The sequence below is a fragment of the Oryzias melastigma genome, unplaced genomic scaffold (assembly GCF_002922805.2).
Source record: "Oryzias melastigma strain HK-1 unplaced genomic scaffold, ASM292280v2 sc00520, whole genome shotgun sequence".
NCBI lineage: Eukaryota > Metazoa > Chordata > Actinopteri > Beloniformes > Adrianichthyidae > Oryzias > Oryzias melastigma.
The window spans coordinates 1-16,196 of record NW_023417114.1 but is presented as its reverse complement, the minus strand read 5'-3'; the positions used below and the strand labels follow the sequence as shown (position 1 = coordinate 16,196).

Sequence of the window (16,196 nt, the reverse complement as noted above, 5' to 3'; positions counted from 1 at the left end):
TTTCAGAAATTAAAAAGTATTACAATCAAAGGATAGTGGTAAATCTCTAGGCCCTGACCACTGCCTGGTGGAATTTGACAAAAAAAAAAAAAAACTTTGGCCAATTAGCACCATTGGGACTAGAAGTCTTCAACTTCTCGCTTGAACAAGACAATCTGCCGCCCATCCTCATGCAAACTTCAATTTCCCTAATTCTTAAAAAGGATAAAGATCCACTGAGCTGTGCTTCTTATATACCAATATCACTTCTCTCAGTAGATGTTCAAAGACTTGCAAAAATCCTTGCTCTCAGATTAGATTCTGTCCTGCCCCTTATTACTTCAGGATTTATTAAGGGAAGACACTCATACTGGAACATAAGAAGACTGAAGTTAGAGTATGAGTGTCTGGAGGATTGGGGTTACCCAATCTGATGGGGTTCTACTGGGCATCTAATATGCATCAAATATAACTTTGGTGGTTTAGTGAAGCAGCCTTTGTTCCTCATCACTATGTGCATTAGCATAAAGAACACTTCAGATTACTTTCTCTAACCCAGTAGTTGTTGGGACATTTTACATTTGGAGACAATAAGAGGATATTTTGGTTGGCATGCCCCCCCTTTAGCTACACCGATCTGCAATAACCACCTATTCACCCCAGCAATGATGGACCCACAATTTTCAGCCCTAGTAAATAAGACTTATAGTTATTATACTTATATGGAAGATTGATATATAAATACTATTTTTACCAGCTTCAATGAATGAATTCCTAAATGAAATCTCTACTAAACGGATTTCTTCCACTTCTTTCAACTCAGTCATTTTGTAAAAATGCTCACAGCTTCTTTCCCACAAATACCAGCCCCACATGGGGTTGACCCTGTGATAAAGGCTAATATCTTGTCAAGGGTCCATATCTGCTACTTCTATGGTATTATCTCCAAAAAGCAAATCCGTTTAAATCAAATCAGAACAGAGTTGGAGTCAGAACTGCAGATGAGCCTTTCAGAGACTTTCTGGGAGAAAGCAATTTGTGCTCAGAATTCTTCATCTAGTTGTGCAACACTTTCATTAATACAAGTTTTCAGCAGATTACATTAAAGTGAGAAAAATAGTCAAAGTCATATCCCCAAAAATCTAAATGAAGTAGAAGGACACAAACTTTCTGTAACTTTGCCCACATTAGACATGCCTCAAGTGTTCTGGTTTCTGGATACATTTTTTCAAAGTTATTTCAGAAATACAAGGGGTCAGCTGAACTCTGACCCCACACATTGTCTCAAAGTCACTTAAGGCCCAGGGGCCGGATCCGGCCCTCCAGGTAATTATATCCGGCCCTTCAGATCATTCTATTTTATTGCTATTAATGGTCTGATGTTATCTTGTGCTCATTTCTAACTTGTAAAATTCTCACAAAAATATTTTTATGCAGACTAAAATATTAAAGTTATTTAAGTTTTAAATTAATTTATTCTGGAATAATATTTCTGTATTTTTATTTTTCATAATTATGTTAAAAAGTTTTTTTTTTTTAAATGGCATCATCAAATGTGATTCACCACTTCAAATCCATCTTCACACGACATAAAACCCCAATAATGGCTCGTCTCCCGCTAGCTTTTGCCCACATTTCTGTGGTCTTCTTTCTCTGGCCTTTTTTGAAGCGCCCCGTACTTCATTTGTCAATCGTTACTGAAGATTCTTTTCCACGTGCTGCAACCGCTGGTCTCCTAGCTGTCCTGAGTCTCAGCCAATCACATCCCTCGAGCGTCTCTTGTTTGGATTGGTCTATAATTGTGTTGTCCGTGAAATTTCTAACAAAGAAATTTAAAAAATCTGTTAATCTCAGGTCCGCCCTTCTGATGCTTAGAAGCAAAGTCACCTGTGTAAGTAGTTTCAGAATAAAAGCTCTGCGGTGCTCTAGTAAAAGATATCTAATTCATGAACAAGTGGGACTGATGGAATGACATTAAAAATATATTTAAATAGGTATTTATATATTAATAACATATTATTAAATATATTTCTTCAACGTTTATGGTGGCTGCTACTTCCATCTTATAAATATGGGCCGACGTTTATCAAACTTTTCAGGTGCTTTTTAAGTGCTAACATTTTATAGAATAGAATAAAAATACTTCATTCATCCCAAGCTGGGAGGTTAAGCTGTTGCAGTGTAAGAAATTTACAGAAGATATTAAGATATATAAAGATAAGCAATATTTACAAGAGATAAGAAAGAGTTATACAATAAAAACAAATAGTTTGTTACCATGGAAACAGGGAGTTTAAGTGTTCTGAAACCACAAACTGAGTTTTAATCTGGTTTCTAGGAAAGAACTCTGATCTGCTGTCTCAGAATCAGAACTTTGTTCAACAATAATGTCAACAGATGTGAGAATGTTCCTCAGTAACAGGTTGTGTTTGAACGGCTGCAGATTCTGCAGAAGATTTTGGAATGAAGGAGTGCTGCCCCCTGCTGGACAGCTTTCTGACAGCAACTCAGCAGTGAAGCTTCAGGATGGAGTCATTTCCAACAGATCAGATCAACGTTCTTCTCTCTGCTAAAGAGGAAGAATGTCTCCTTCTAAGAAGAATCCAGAGTTCATGATCACAAACATCAACTGAAGCCCAAATCAGAGCTGATCAGACTGTATGGAGCCAAAGAAAGACTTTTTCTGATTGAAAAGAGGAGAAAAGAAGAAGTCATCCACATAAAGCTTCAAGTCAGTGGAGAAAACTACCTGCTGAACAAAAGTACTCGAGTACTGAGGAAGAGTTTGAATGTCTGATTTATTGTTTAGAACAAAATAATCAAATTCCTAAAAATAAACAATTAAGATAAATAAGAGGAAGACGACTCCTTATGCCTTGTGTCTTTTAATTAACTTTATTAAGAAGATATCTTTTCTTTAAACCTAACAAGCTTTAACAGGATGAGGGTGAAGGCTAAAGATTAAAGTCTGTTTGTGAGTCAAAGATAGAATGAAGACCAAATCAATCTCAAACACAGTGTTGATTCAAAAGAGCATTTATTAGATCCAAACAGGCTGCAGGAATTTGACAGACAGCTTTCAGTTTGAACCTTTAGACACTAAGATGCAGTTCTGAAAACAGCCAGCAGGTGTCTCCCTTCTCCCTTCTGCTTCAATGCAGTTAGTGTTGTTGCAGCAGCTGCATCAAAGTGATTCGCTTTCATTCCTCACTAACATTCACTCTGTTCATTCATGTCCTCTGGAGAAAACAGGCTTTATGCTCAGAAAGTTTCTACTAGTTTCAGACTTTCTACAAAATGATCAGATTGTACTGGATTTAGATTAAACTTATTAAAAACTTGAGCTAAAAATAATGTCAGCATGAAAAAGAACAGAGTTTTACCCAGAAAACACCAAAGAAAAAACACGTTCAATCATAAAACTGTAGAAAACATCAAACTAAAACTCTGAGTCTTTCAAACTGCACGAGTCAATATTTTATCATCAACAGAACAGAGAGGATATAAAAATGATTCAACTGAGAGACTTTTGTTAGTTCTGGTGGGATTTCTGCTTCAGGACTCAGAGTAAACAGGAGTGCGGTTCCCACAGTTACCATGGTTACAATAGAACAACATCCTGTAAAATAATGAACAAAATACAAAACCCAGCAGCCTTTAATCAGAGGAACTCAGTCCACTTTGTGGTTCTGAAAGGTCTGATAAAGATGAAAAAGAAGAACCAAAATGCTCCCAGATGGAGAATCCTGAGGCCAGAACTGCTGGAAGGTTTTCTTTCTTTGGTCAACAGCCATGCTGCTGCTTTCTGGACCAGCTGAAGGATGTTCAGAGAATGCTGGTCCGCTCTGTGGTACAGAGACGTGCAGGAGTCCAAGAAACACCAGAAAAGACTTCTGAGCTTCTGCAGGAGACCATCATGTCTGAATCTGATGAATCACCAACACAGATCATTCAGAGAAACAGTTTCAGGACACATGAGGAGAAAACTACAGCAAGAGTGTGTGGACAAAGTTAAGAGAAACTCCAAATACGAGAGAGAAGAGAAGCAGAAGACTTCCCAACACTCCAAGTTAGAATGAAAAAATGAAGTGCAGTTCTCCATTAGTGCTGCTGCTGCTGCTTCTCTCTGATCCACTAGGAGGAACATCAGATTCTCCAACCCGTTCCCTTCCACCTGCAAAGAGAAATGAGAAGTCCAGAGATGAAGTTTTGTCTCTATCTGATGGTGGTGTGTCAGTCAGTGATGCAGCACAGCAGCAGAAAGAGCAGCAGGAGCTTCAGTTCTGTTCAGAGCAGCAGCTTCCTGTCATCTTCACCTGTTGGAGCTTCTGCTGCTCTGATTGGTTGACTGTTGTCCTGAAGCCTGTCATCAATCTCCTTAGAGCTTCACTGAGAAGCTGCAGCTTCACAGGAAACTCTGCATCTTTGCTCTCAGACTAACTTTAGGACCAAACATCTGGAAGCAGCTGGACTGACTCCAACCCTCTACTGACCTCAGAGTCTGCAGTTTGGAGTTTGGACTCTCCACCAGATCCTGGAGCTGCTGAACATCTGAAGACTGAAAGTTGTTGTTCCTCAGGTCCAGTTCTGTCAGGTGGGACGGGTTTAAAGACAGAGTTGATCCCAGAGCAGCACAGCTGATCTTTGACAAACTGCAGTTGATCAACCTGAATCCAGAAGAAAGAGTTTCATTTACAGACAAAGTTCATGTTTTTCATCCTTCAGTTCCTCTAAAGAGTTCAGAGCTAAAGAAGATCAGAAAGTTTGGAAAAAAGTCCAAAGATGTGAATCAACAGCAGCAGATCAGAAGAGTCCAGCAGAAGCAGAGAAGAAGAACATTCAGGAACATTCAGGACAACATGCAGCTGCTTCAGTAAAGAAGTCCAGATGTGTGAAAGTCAAACATCAGCCTGTGGCTGCATCTAAACCAACTGATGTTTCTGTCAGCAGAAAAAGTCAACTTCCTCTTTCTGCTCAGCTCTGCTCCAAACAGCAATGAATCATGGGAGAATTTCAGCTCCATCTTTAAGTGCTTTATAGATTTAGCATTGATAAAGTTGAAGTCTCTTTTTACAGACGTGTAATAAACCTCAAAGATGTTTTATTCTTCAATGTCACGTTAAATGGGCATTTCCCCATCATCCAAACTGAAGCTTCTCTCATTTTTGTTTGTGTTCTGTACTGTGATGCTGTAGAGCTTCTCTTTAGCTTTCTATTGTCTTTCAGCCAGCAGTGGACATCCAGTGTATCGCTGCATAACGATTGGTTCTGATGCTCTTTATTTACATCAATGTAGCCACGAGGGGGCCCAAGCCAGGGTCTCATTGTGCCGGTCCCAAGCCCGGATAAATACAGAGGTTTGTGTCAAGAAGGGCATCCGACGTAAAATCTTGCCAAATCAAATATGCGAATCNTTGTGGAGCACAAAAGTCAGCAGACAGCTTTGCAACAAAGAGTTGCAGAAAGAAAAGAAGTTCTTTGAAGAGAACTATCAGTTGCAGGAAGATGCTGCTGCAGATCAGATTCAGAATGTGGACTTTTCTGCTCACTGATTCATGAAGATCATTTCTGTCAGACATTCAAACTATGACAGCAACACAGATGCCGCTACTTCAATTCAAATGTTCTCCAACAACAAGAACTATGCCTAAAGATGAAGTCTTTAACTGTAGAGTCATAGCAAGCAAAGAGCTGTCTGCTCCTACAGTTACAGCTCAGAGGAGCTGCAGGTCCAGCTGAACAAGAGGCTTTCATGGATTGCTGTCCTTGTCCCAGCATGGAGCAGAGAGAAGAATGTGTCCTGAATTAAAGTCGTGGACTCCTTTGAGACATCTGCAGATGTGTCTCTGCAGGTTTACTCAATTCTTTCATTTCTCTTCACCAAAATTCTCCTTTCTCTAATTTTCCTTTTTAGTCTGCACTCACACTTATGTCTGTGTGTGCACAACATGCACTCTCAAATGCTCTATTGGATCTGATTTGAACTTCGACCTTGGTCATCTTTCAGTCAGCTTTAATCAGGATAACTATTCTGTCATTAGTTTGAGTTCTTGTTTGCTTTCTGACTCTTCAAACTCATAAATCTGTCAAATATTTCAACAGCTGAACCTTTTGTTGCCATGGAAACATCTTTGTTCTAAAGAAAATCTAAGAAAGTGTTTTCTACTTGTTTAGACTCTTCAAATAATCAAATATGTCAAGTTCTGAAAAATCTGGAAAATCTTTGAATCCAAACCTTTCAGCTTCAGTGAAAAACTACAAACGTAGAAACGAACCAACCAGCAGCATCATTGTTCTGACCTCAGAGTCTGCAGTCTGCAGTTTGGACTCTCCAGTCCAGAACACAGAACCTTCATGGAGAAATCCGTCATCTCATTAAAGCTCAGGACCAGTTCCGACAGGTGGGACGGGTTAGACCTCAGTGCTGAGGCCACAATTTTACAGTCAGTCTCTGAGAGTGCAAATCCCATTGGAATTCTGTGAAGAAATAGAAAGGCAGAACCAGGTAATCTTCTGATAAACTGTATTGCAGGTCCATTGAGACCAGGGGTGGGCAACCTTTTCCACCCGTGGGCCGCAAAGACTTCTAAAATTCGTCGGAAGGGCCGGACCACACACACACACATATACATATATGCATATATAAATAATCGATCAATAGACAGACAAATATATAACGTTTCTTTCATTCATAATCCTTTTATCAAATAAAAAACACTGTGAAATGAAAAATAACCAAACATCTCTCTTTGATCTTCACAGAAAGTAGTCCGTAAAAAAAATAATACTAACAAATTTTAAAAATTTAATCAACAGCCTTTCCTCTCCTGTCCCTTGTTATGAGAGGATACCTTTTTCTTTATCTCGTTTTTTTCTTCTTTTCTTAATTTGTTTTCTTCATTTATTTATTTTGTAAATTTGGTACCAGATGCTTTTGACCTTTTTTGTCAATCTTTGTCGACCGCGGGCCGGATTTTCCCCATGTCTGATATACTGTAGACATCCATCTCTTCATCAGAATTTCATCTTCATCATGAAACAGTCCTCCTCATCAGCCTCTCTCAGACCTTAAGATCCCTGAAGATCTGAACACTGATCTGATTTTGCATCACAATCACTTCTGGACTCACCTGAACTTTCTGCAGTTCCTCACAGCCGGGATCAGTCTCCGTTTACCCTCAGCTGATGTCTTGAACTTGTCCAGGTCCAGTTTATCCAGAACCTCCTCTGACGTCTGCAGAGTGTAGGCCAGAGCTGAGCAGTGGATCTCTGAGAGCTTCTTTTCTGATCTGTTCTCTGACTTCAGGAACTCTAGGATCTCCTGATGAACTGAGAGGTCCTTCATCTCCATCAGACAGTGATAGATGTTGATGCTTCTGTCAGGAGAGACTCTTTCACTGATGTTGATCTCCTTCAGGTTTTTGATGGCTCTCTGGAAAGTTTCTGGATTCTTCTCTGCCTGACCCAGCAGGCCTCCTAAGAATCTCTGGATGGACTCCACAGAGAGACCATGAAGGAAGCGAACAAGCAGGTCCAGGTGTCCAGTTTGACTCTGCAGAGATTTCTCCATGACTCTACTCAGAAACTCATCCAGGGATGGGTTCTTCATGTTGTACTTCAGGAAGTCTTCAATGACCTTTATTTTCCTGTTGGAGTAACATTGAAACATGTAGACTGCAGCCAGAAACTCCTGAACACTCAGATGAACAAAGCTGTAGACCGGTTTCTGGAAGATCTCATAATCTCTTCTGAAGATCTCAGTACAAACTCCAGAGTAAACTGAGGCCTCTGTGACATCCAGACCACACTGCTCCAGGTCTTCTTGGTAGAACATGATGCTTCCTTTCTCCAGATGTTCAAATGCCAGCCTCCCCAGTTTCAGAAGAACCTCCCTGTCAGTCTCTGTCAGCTCTTGTGGACTTGTCTGATGTTCCTGCTGGTACTTGTTCTTCTTCCTCTTTGTCTGGACCATCAGGAAGTGTGAGTACATGTCAGTCAGGGTGGTGGGCAGCTCTCCTCTCTGCTCTGTGGTCAGCATGTTCTCCAGAACCACAGCAGTGATCCAGCAGAAGACTGGAACTTCACACATGATGTAGAGGGACATGGAGCTCCTGATGTGGGAGATGATTCTGCTGGACAGCTCTTCATCTGGGAATCTCCTCCTGAAGTACTCCTCCTTCTGAGCATCATTGAAGCCTCGTACTTCTGTCAGTCTGTCCACACATGAAGGAGGGATCTGATTGGCTGCTGCAGGTCTGGAAGTGATCCAGACCAGAGCTGAGGGAAGCAGACGTCCCTGGATGATGTTAGTGAGCAGCACATCGACTGAGGACTTCTGTGTGACATCAGACACCACCGGACTGTTGTTGAAGTCCAGAGAAAGTCTGCTTTCATCCAGACCATCAAAGATGAACAGAAGTTTGCAGACAGACAGCTGCTCTGCTGGGATCTTCTGGAACGTTGGATGGAACCGCTGGATCAGAGTGAGAAGACTGTGCTGCTCATCTCTGATCAGGTTCAGCTCCCTGAAGGAAAGAGGAACCACAGCACTGATGTCTTGGTTCTCCGAGCCCTCGGCCCAGTCCAGAGTGAACTTCTGCACCGAGAAGCTTTTTCCAGCTCCAGCGACGCCGCTGGTCAGAACCACTCTGATGGGTCCATGTTGGTCAGGTAAAGGTTTCAGGATGTCCTGGTTCCTGATTGGAGCATCATGAAGCCTGTTGGTCTTGGAAGAGGTCTCCATCTGCCTCGCCTCATGTTGGGTCTGAACTTCTCTCAGTCCGTCTGTGATGTAGAGCTCCGTGTAGATCAGGTTTAGGAGAGATTCTCTTCCTGATTCTTCAGTTGCATGTTCACATTTCCTCCTCAGACTGATCTGATGTTCATCTAAGAGCTCCTGGAGACCAACATCTGATGTAGAAAGACAGCAGAGAAAGACCTCCATCAGTATTCATATATAAGTTCTTCAGTCTCACTTTGGATTCTTCCGCTCTGACTCACCAGTTCTTGGTCTTTTGCCACATTGAGGACAGGACAAGAGTCCTGATGGAGCAGACTGGTCCCAGGATGAGGTGATGCAGAATGTGCAGAACCAGTGTCCACAGCTGATGGAGATCGGGTCTTTCAGGATGTTCTGACACAGAGCACAACAGGACGGCCGCTTCTCCTCACAAACAGGGATCGCCTTTCTATGGATAACATGAGGATCAACAGAATACGATTTAAAAAGATACACGGATTGAAAATATGAAGCATATCTTTCATTTTTTTAAACACTAGTGGAAAAAAGAATTTTCTAAGCTCGTTTTACAGAGACAGTCTCTTACTCTGAGCCCGGTGGTCCACATTCACACATAAAGGGTGGATTTCTCTCTTTGGAGTTGTTGCTCTTCATGGACCAACATCTGGATTCTGCAGACTGGCTCCTCAGTGCAGTCTGCTGAGCTCTGCAAACAAGCATGGTCAGATATGTTGGGGCTTCTTATTTTCAATGACTCTTCTGTTGTTGGTTGGTTCATCATTGCTGCTGTTTTCCATGTCGTTAATTGTTTATCTTAGTTTATTCAAGAAACTGTTCCTTACTTAGCATCTGGGGGTCCAGGTTGACTCATGTACGGTGGATTTCTCTCTTTGGAGTTTAATCTTCTTAATGCATAGATGCTGTCTGACGACGGACTTTTCTGAGTGAGTAGTTGATCTCTGCAAACAAACATCAATGTCAGATGTGTTAGTTCTCATCGTTTTAAATTCCAATCCCAACCATTGGTTGATCTGTTTTCAAATCCTTCCCAGTGGTCTTTGAATTCTGATAACAATATCTAAAATAATGTCTAAAAACGTAGGACTTAATTTCTGAGGGTCATTAGAAATTCACCTCTGCTGTTGAAGAGAAACCCCACCCCCATTTCCCATCATCTTTTGCTTATACACTCTCCCACTAGCTTACAGCCCCTCACTACCCCAACCTACATTAGTGGTGCAACAAAAATGGTAAGCTGTATCACAGTTAGCTTCCAGCTCAGACGAGGAAACAAAGACATTCATGGATCTATTTGTCTGCTGGTGGAGCAGGGAGCTTATGATCCGCCCGGAGGGTTTTCTGTCACAAATGCAGTCTTTTATAAACAGCATTTCTTTCGTCTGCTCCTGATTCACAACAATTTGAATAAAAATATTTAGAAATGCAATTTTGACCTGAATTTTCTGCTTATATTTCCTCCATCATTGGAAAACCGCTACAAGAAGATGTTAAGAAGATCATTTGCTTTGGAGTGGGTCTTTAATGACTCTTCTGTTGTTGGTTGGTTCATCATTGCTGCTGTTTTCCGTGTTGCTAAATGTTTATCTCAATTTATATAAGAAACTGTTCCTTACTTAGCCTCTGGGGGTCCAGGTTGACTCATGTATGGTGGGTTTCTCTCTTTGGAGTTCAGTCTTCTTAATGCATAGATGCTGTCTGACTTGATTCTCTGTAGCAGTTCATCTCTGCAAACAAACATCCTCTCAGGTTAGAAGGCGTTGTGGTTTTAATGACAGTAAAGCTCTGACAGTGGGGATTGTTGGAAAGGTTATTCTTTGTCTTGGAATCCAAACGTTATCTGGTTTAGCATCACCCAGCTAACGCCCTTTTCTGGTGCTCATAAACTGCCACCAGAGTACTTCGGGGGGGATTCAGATCCCATTAAAAACATGTGATCTGGAATCTGCTTCAAGCCAGACTCTGTAATAAATTCATGAGCATTTATCCCCGCACACATTCCAGTAAGCCACTCCTTTAAATGCCTCTCAGATCATTTAGACTTCTATTTATAGTTGTCCAGCTATTTCTGGTATCTAAAAGTCTAGAAAACATTTTTAGAGTTTCATCTCTAGTTCATGAAACAACATGAGCTGCATTAGTTACTAAAGTCACGACCAAAACTCTTCATCACTCCTGATCCGCTCTGAGTTACATGTCATCCATCTCTAATTGGATCCTTTTGGGTTCCAGCTCCAATCATCTTACGTGTCTGAGGAATGCAGATGTATTATTACAGACTTTCCACAGAAACTCTGTGGTTAGGTTTATTACTCAGGTATGTTGGCCCGCTCGTACATCCTCCAGGCCCAGTACTGGAGTTTTTGTTTATCGTCCAAAACAAATTTCACATTTTCAGTTTGCATTTACTGTTTGGCCGAGACCCTTATCCAAACGCACTTAAAACAAAGAAAAGTAAACACGTGAGGATGTTTTGTGCATAGGATGTTGGATAAAAGTAGATGAATTACTTTATAAATGGAAGCGAAGCTGCAGAGTTGTTCTGTACATTTACATTTGTTCTGACTGATGCTTCTCTAAGATACTGTCTGTGCCTCGTCGGTTCTGGTGAAATCCATCGTTCACAGTTTGAAGTTTCTGGAATCATGCAGTGAACATCTCTCAGCTACAAGACAAAGAAAGATCTTCTTACCTTGAGTCTGAGAGTCCAGGTTCTCTGGAGTCTGGATGCTGATTGTTGGACCAGTCCTTCATTCTGAAGAGACTACAGGATCCTGGACCCTGGACTCTGATCGGGTCTGAATCCGTCATCTTGGTGGATCTGACAGCTGAGGTCCTGCAGACATGACCAAACGCTTCGAGTCAGTTCTTGACAGACGACCAGAGGAGGAAGCTGAGCTCAGGCTTTCAATCAGAAGAATGTGGGACTGACAGCATTCTGATCTCTCAGCTCTGGTGTTAACACGCAATCCAAACTCACGCAATTCCTGCTACTTCCTTATCTCTACTGTCACCTGAACAGAGATGCTCCTCCCCCTCTTTAGAGGATCATCTGCACTACGAGTACGAATGGAGTCCTAGTTTGTTTTCTCAGATTTCCGTAAGGTCAAACTTATACGAACACATTTGGGGAGGATCCTCATGGTTTGGGACAGAACAAGACAACACAAGAAGAAGTGAGAAGTTCCAGATCACTGACAGTATGATCCATGAGGAGAGTCAAACTGAAAAACACTGTCAGGGTCAAACTGAAAGTGTCCATGTATAGAGTCAGTCTGTGTGCAAGTTTGTTACTTAGATTCTTGACCTCTGCTGTAAAGACATTCATAATTTTCTCAATGCTGTAACCCGCCACACTCGTCCTAAGTAGCTAAGTATCAAAGTCACGGCCCGGGGGCCGGATCCGGCCCTCCAGATCATTNATCTGCACTACGAGTACGAATGGAGTCCTAGTTTGTTTTCTCAGACATCCATAAGGTCCATAATGTCCCATTTTCACTATGTTGTTCCGTGTTTATCAATAATTTAGAGAAAAATCAACTTACACATTTTTAAACAAATCTCGTCACATTTTGAACTCATGACCAAATCTTAAGCATTTTTAACAAAATTAATGATCTTTGAACTGGAGTAGGTCAAAGGTCACCAAAACTTATCTAAACTTCATGAGTCATAAACAGATTTTTTAGATATTTTAATTTTTAAATCTATGTAAATGCAATTGCAATAAAAAAATAGCAACAGAATACAATTTAATTCTAGATGCAGCTCACAAGTTATTGTGCTATTTTTGGAAGAGACTGGAGGACACCTTGTATGGGCCTTGAGGGCTACCTGGTGCCCGCCGGCACCACGTTGGTGACCCCTGGTGTAGAGGAAGCCTGCCCTGACTTCCCATCATCCCTTTGTTTGCACTCTGTCCCACTAGCTTACAGCCCCTCAAGCTCCAAGCTAACATTAGCAGTGCGACAAAAATGTTGAGCAATATCTGAAATGTACAGATCTGATCCGGATTCCAGCTCAGACCAGGAAAACAAAGACGTTCATGGATCTATTGGTCTGCATCAGAACGGGGCGGAGCAGGGAGCTTGTAGCTCCGCCCACCGTCGATTTTACATAATAGCTAGATGGTTTTTCAAAGAGCATTTTTTCATCTTCTCCTATTTCACATCAGTTTTGATCAAAGAAATTCTCAGAAAAGTCATTTTGATCTTAACTGTATACATTTGAATCAGAGTTGGGTTTAAAGGTGATGACAGAACATGATTCTTAAATCAAACAAATGTGAACAATATTATATTTTTACTTCTATTTCATCATTTGGAATCGCCGGTTCTATTTAAATAGTTTCCAAAATGTTGAGGTTGAACAACAAACAACAAAAACTCTGAGGGAATTCCTTCTGTCTGCAGATTAAAGTCTCCTCTCACTGCTTTCTGCTTCTTGGCTCTGCTGGTAAAGGCTGTCCAGTGACTTTTGTTTCTCTGAGAAAACAGACACATAAACTTCCCCTCATCGCTGTACAAACATCTGCAGGATCCACCAGTTTCAATGATTGTTATGTTTACTTTAATGCCAGGTTGGAAACATCAGAATGACCTAAATCTCTTTAATCTCCTTCAGAAAACTTTAGGTTATCTCTTCATCCTCTGTCAAGTTAGTTTTGCTTTTGCCTTCTGGTCACGCACGATTAGCAGCTGACAGCTTTGAAAACCAGAAGCAGAAACGTTTGGAGCTTCAGCCTCTACTGTCTGTAGTTTGACTTCTAGTTCAGTTTGGTTCCCGCCAAGATTTAGATAAGCAACTTTAATGTTGATCAAAGAATTCTGTTTTTGATGTTTTAAAAAGATGATTAGAGAATTTTATATGGACAAACAGCCATTCACAGGTGGGACAAGGTAGAAAAGATGTTTGTGTAAAGCAGGAGAGGAACTTCCAGCTCCTCACTACCACTACCAGTGCAGAGAGAGGACAGTTTCAGGTAGGTGGTTATATCACGGATCGGACACGGTGAACATCCTGGGAGGAAGGCTCTGCAGCGTCTTCATCATCTTAGACGCTCTGCACAATCTCTGAATGATCTCTGTAAAATCTCTGCACAATCTCTGGTCACTGGTCACAGTCTGAAATATTTTGTTTTGGCAAAAACGCAAAAGACTTCAGTTCTTCTTGAGCAAACGTTTAAACAGAACAACCTACAGAACTACAATCCACACACAGCTGCAGCATCTAAACAGAATGAACGATCATAGTTACAGTTACACATCGTTCCTAATGCAGGGATATACAGTTACATCAAATGCAGATGTCATTTATGAAGTTTTGTAAAATGTTATCCCAAAAATCAGTCATTGATGAAACTGATGTCGTCCAAAGTCATTAAAAAAAAACTCATTAAAGATTAGATCACACGTGTCAAAGTCAAGGCCCGGGGGCCGGATCCGGCCCTCCAGATCCTTTTATTTTATTGTTATTAATGACTTGAGGGCTGCACGGTGGTACAGTGGTTAGCGCTCTTGCCTCACAGCGAGAAGGCCCCGGTTCGAATCCCGGCTGGGACCTTTCTGTGTGGAGTTTGCATGTTCTCCCCGTGCATGCGTGGGTTTTCACCGGGGACTCCGGCTTCCTCCCACCGTCCAAAAACATGCTTCATAGGTTCATTGGTGACTCTAAATTGCCCCTAGGTGTGAATGTGAGAGTGGATGTGTGATTGAGGCCCTGAGACAGACTGGCGACCTGTCCAGGTGAACCCCGCCTTCACCCATCAGTAAACTCAAAGCCCAAAACAGCTTCTTACAAAAAAGAGTTTGATAGTTTCTTCAAAATATTTATCATGAAAACGTTCAGAATAAAGCACACTAGTACAGACAAAGAAGCATTTTAAAGTTTTGTTGTCCAGGTTACATGTTTCCTGTTTGACAGAATGACTACATAACCACTAAAGTGTATTTATAGAATCTTCCCTCAGCTGTATGGAACTTTTTATTTCTGTTTGTGTCATCAGTGTTTCTATAAATACTTTGTCCTTAGAGAAGCAAAACTAGCTTTACCTGACAGGTGCGTCGTTGGTAGAGGTGATGTGTTTAAACCAGAAGTCTCAAAGTAAAAACTGGTTCTGTCAGCCTTTAAAAATGTATTCTGCTTGTGACAGCTGTGAAGAAACATTTGCTGTTGGATGGTTAAAAATAGAACTGAAAACAATAAATGACTGAACAAGAAAATAGAAGCTCTTGAAATGTACAGATTCTGCCTCCAGCATCATGGAAATATGAGGAGAATAAACATCTAGAAACTCTTCAAGCTTAAAGCAGCTCTAAATGAGAAAATACCCAAAAATGTAAAAGTCTGAACTTCTGGTATTAACTATAGTTTGTTTTTCTTGGAGGACTTCTGGAGTTTGCAGCACTGGAGATTGTTTGCACCAACAGATCTTATCGATTCACCAGCACTTTTTCAAATGGCTTTTCCATCAGCAGGTGGAAACGTTTGATTTGGGTTTCTTGACACATGGACCACAACGTGTCCTGCAGCATCTATTCATCAGGTTTGAGTCCAGACAACAACAAAATAAATATATCAGAACTGTTTTATGTTTTAGTGACAGTCAAGAGTCCAGGCCAAAGATGGTCATCATGACCCAAACACGATACCTGGTTACAGCAGACCAGACTTGACCAGACTGTCTTCTTTCTTGACATTAACACATCATTAACTGTGTCGTTTTTATTCACTCTCTATTTATAACTATAGACTGGGTTATGTCGTTGCATAGTTTAGCAATAAACTCCCCACGATTGGAAACCAAGCCTGTAAAGGTGAAATGAGTTTTTATTTATTTTTAGTGGTCTTTTGTACAGCAAAGAAAAAACTTTGGCTTCAGTTTTATTGGATTAAGCATCAAATGTATTTTGTGATTCGGTCTCCCATTCATGGCAGGAATGAATATTATCTAAAGTTGTGGAGCAACTTCCTCCAGCATGAGGCAACAACACTTTGGTGGTTTGGGACCTGAAATAGGAAACCGATGGAGTTACACCAGTGTAGGGTCACCATCTGGTGGATGAAAGTGGCACGACATCAGCGGGATGGGTGGATGATGGATGATGAATGGATGGATGATGGATGATGGATGGATGATGGATGGATGATGGATGATGGATGGATGGATGGATGGATGATGGATGGTGTAATAAAATCCCCCCTTATCCCTAAGCAGAGAAATGTTGAACAACAGACAGCAATCACTAATTATTATTCCTCTGTAATGTGATTTCATCTGTGGATTTTAGCCGTTTCATTATGACAATGGCAATAAACAATAAATATTGTGATTTTTTTAATTAATTATCTAATTGAAAACTAATTTTTATACAGATGTATTTAATCAGGCTGCACGGTGGCGCAAGTGGTTAGAACTCTCGCCTCACAGCGAGAAGGCCCCGGTTCGAATCCCGGCTGG

General features: G+C 41.1%; 1 protein-coding gene across 1 annotated transcript; it reads right to left on the bottom strand.

The window, feature by feature from the left end:
• Positions 1 to 4,482: 4,482 nt before the first annotated feature.
• On the bottom strand, positions 4,483 to 11,655 carry LOC112139365 (NLR family CARD domain-containing protein 3-like; the record flags this gene model as incomplete). The annotated part of the gene is made up of 8 exons (XM_024262134.2): positions 11,430 to 11,655; positions 10,354 to 10,464; positions 9,562 to 9,678; positions 9,306 to 9,425; positions 8,980 to 9,167; positions 7,110 to 8,889; positions 6,280 to 6,456; positions 4,483 to 4,646 (listed from the first exon to the last, which is right to left on the bottom strand). Coding segments are annotated over exons 1-8 (2,776 nt in total), but the record flags the coding sequence as incomplete, so codon positions are not given.
• Between the last annotated feature and the right edge of the window lie 4,541 nt (positions 11,656 to 16,196).